General features: G+C 41.7%; 1 protein-coding gene and 1 long non-coding RNA gene across 4 annotated transcripts in view; one reads left to right on the plus strand and one right to left on the minus strand.

Moving 5' to 3' along the window:
* hmgxb3 (HMG box domain containing 3) overlaps window positions 1-1,184 on the minus strand; it is a 19,600-nt gene extending 18,416 nt beyond the window's left edge. For 2 of the 3 annotated variants that reach the window (XM_014008207.1, XM_014008190.1), the window contains exons 1-3: window positions 1,092-1,184; window positions 563-741; window positions 292-466 (exon numbers count right to left, since the gene is read on the minus strand). In XM_014008207.1, coding sequence (XP_013863661.1) covers window positions 292-466; window positions 563-696 — 309 coding nt within the window. In that variant the 5' untranslated portion in view covers window positions 697-741; window positions 1,092-1,184. Of the gene's footprint in view, window positions 1-291; window positions 467-562; window positions 796-1,091 lie in introns of those variants that run through there. The other variant, XM_014008198.1, reaches the window with a different exon arrangement.
* LOC106517416 (uncharacterized) overlaps window positions 1,104-1,635 on the plus strand; it is a 4,115-nt gene continuing 3,583 nt past the window's right edge. Inside the window, exon 1 of the long non-coding RNA XR_001310207.1 lies at window positions 1,104-1,171. This is a non-coding gene — a long non-coding RNA (uncharacterized LOC106517416). The remainder of the gene's footprint in view (window positions 1,172-1,635) is intronic.

Genomic DNA, 1,635 nt, shown 5'->3' on the forward strand with positions numbered 1-1,635 from the left:
ACAATTTTTTTCTTTTTGATTTTTTACCTGGATTACTGAGATGCATCAGGACATTGACTGATTTCATTGTGGATTCTTCCCTAATTAGATTTGTTTTCACCGTTTCACTGGAGGAGAGTTAGGTTTAGCTGCGCTGCCTTCCAACATTGACCTCACATGTGCACTTGTTACATCCCAATCACACAGCACAAACTGCAGTAATCCCAAAGTGGCAAAATTTAATCACTGACAGTTTTTCTAACAATTAATTGCACAGAATTTCACCCAGCCCTAAATGAAGCCGTGACTTACCYTGTCCATACCCTCCTTCTCCAGCTTGGCTTTTTCCAGGTAGTAGCTTTTCTCAGTTACACTAAGTCTTTTCCAGCTCTCGCTGATTTTTTTGTTGACCTCTGATTGGGGCATATTTTGYGATCCAAGCTGCATGACCTGATGGACATCGAAGTAGTACAGCAGGTAGGCAGACCTGAGACAAAATCAAATCCACATACACAATTAACACATGACAGAGGATTTCTAAGGTTTATTCAGTTTTTAGYACAGGCCTTGAAGCTCACATTACCGTGGTTTCTTAGGTCTCTCAACACTGTCCTCTTGAGCTTTGTTTCTTTTCTTTTTTGAGGTCACGTCCATTTCTGTGTAATCTCTCTCCAATTCTTCAGTCGATTTTACAACCTCTAACACCTCCTCCTCCATGTTTTCCAAAAGATATCTATTACTAATACTTTTAGTGTTGAAATCCTAAAAAGAGGAYGAATATTTTACAGAAAGTCTGTACCACATGACTGTATCTTCCTKAAGCAGAAAACTATCACACTTTTATTTAACATTATTAAGAAGCATTGCATCAAAGAGTGTGCAAAAGCGAAAAGTGCCCAAATCTTAAAGGAATCTTGCATTTCTAGGCGCTTTATAATAGAACGGTGGGTGTGTTAAAGTGTTGCAAAAAGTCTGATTGGTTACCAACTAAAGAAGTTGCATGGAAAACATTGACACTTCCCTGCTTTACAACCAGGGTTAATGGCGTGTTGTAATACTGCCTGTACGGRCAGTCAGTTATCCAATGAAATGCCTTCTTGTTGAAACCTTACCTACGAATTTCCCGTGGCTCCAGAAACTGCTCCGAAACACTCCTTAGGACTCGCCAGAGAGGCCGGACATTGCGTCGACGGTAAGCAACGCCGAAAATTATCTTCGCTTCATGTTTCAAGAGGAATTTACGGCGTATAAATGTCCGTAAAAGCTGAAAAGTAGCCCTTCTTTCTCGTCATCTAGTGGGGGAAAAAAACATGGCGGTTTGTTGCCATGGCTCTCAACCAATCACATGCCGCGATAGAGAAGCACGGACCAATCAGGAAAGACGTTTTAAGTCGCATAAAATTGGCGCTTGCGTCCCACGGATCTTCAGTGATGCGTTCGTGAGCGTAGGTTAACGCAGATTCTGAACACGGATTCTGTTTAGATCAGAGGAGCCCAATGTGGGGCCCGCGGGCCAAATTTGGCCCGCCAAGCCATTTGATTCGGCCCTCCAACAGTTGCCAAAATTAAAAGGTTGTAACCTGTTATTCTATGTAGAAACACAATATTTCCATTGGTCAAATGACTATATAAAAGGGCTGTAGTGAAGGTAGTTTT

Source organism: Austrofundulus limnaeus, unplaced genomic scaffold (genome assembly GCF_001266775.1).
Source record: "Austrofundulus limnaeus strain Quisiro unplaced genomic scaffold, Austrofundulus_limnaeus-1.0 Scaffold1, whole genome shotgun sequence".
Classification (NCBI taxonomy): Eukaryota; Metazoa; Chordata; class Actinopteri; order Cyprinodontiformes; family Rivulidae; genus Austrofundulus; species Austrofundulus limnaeus.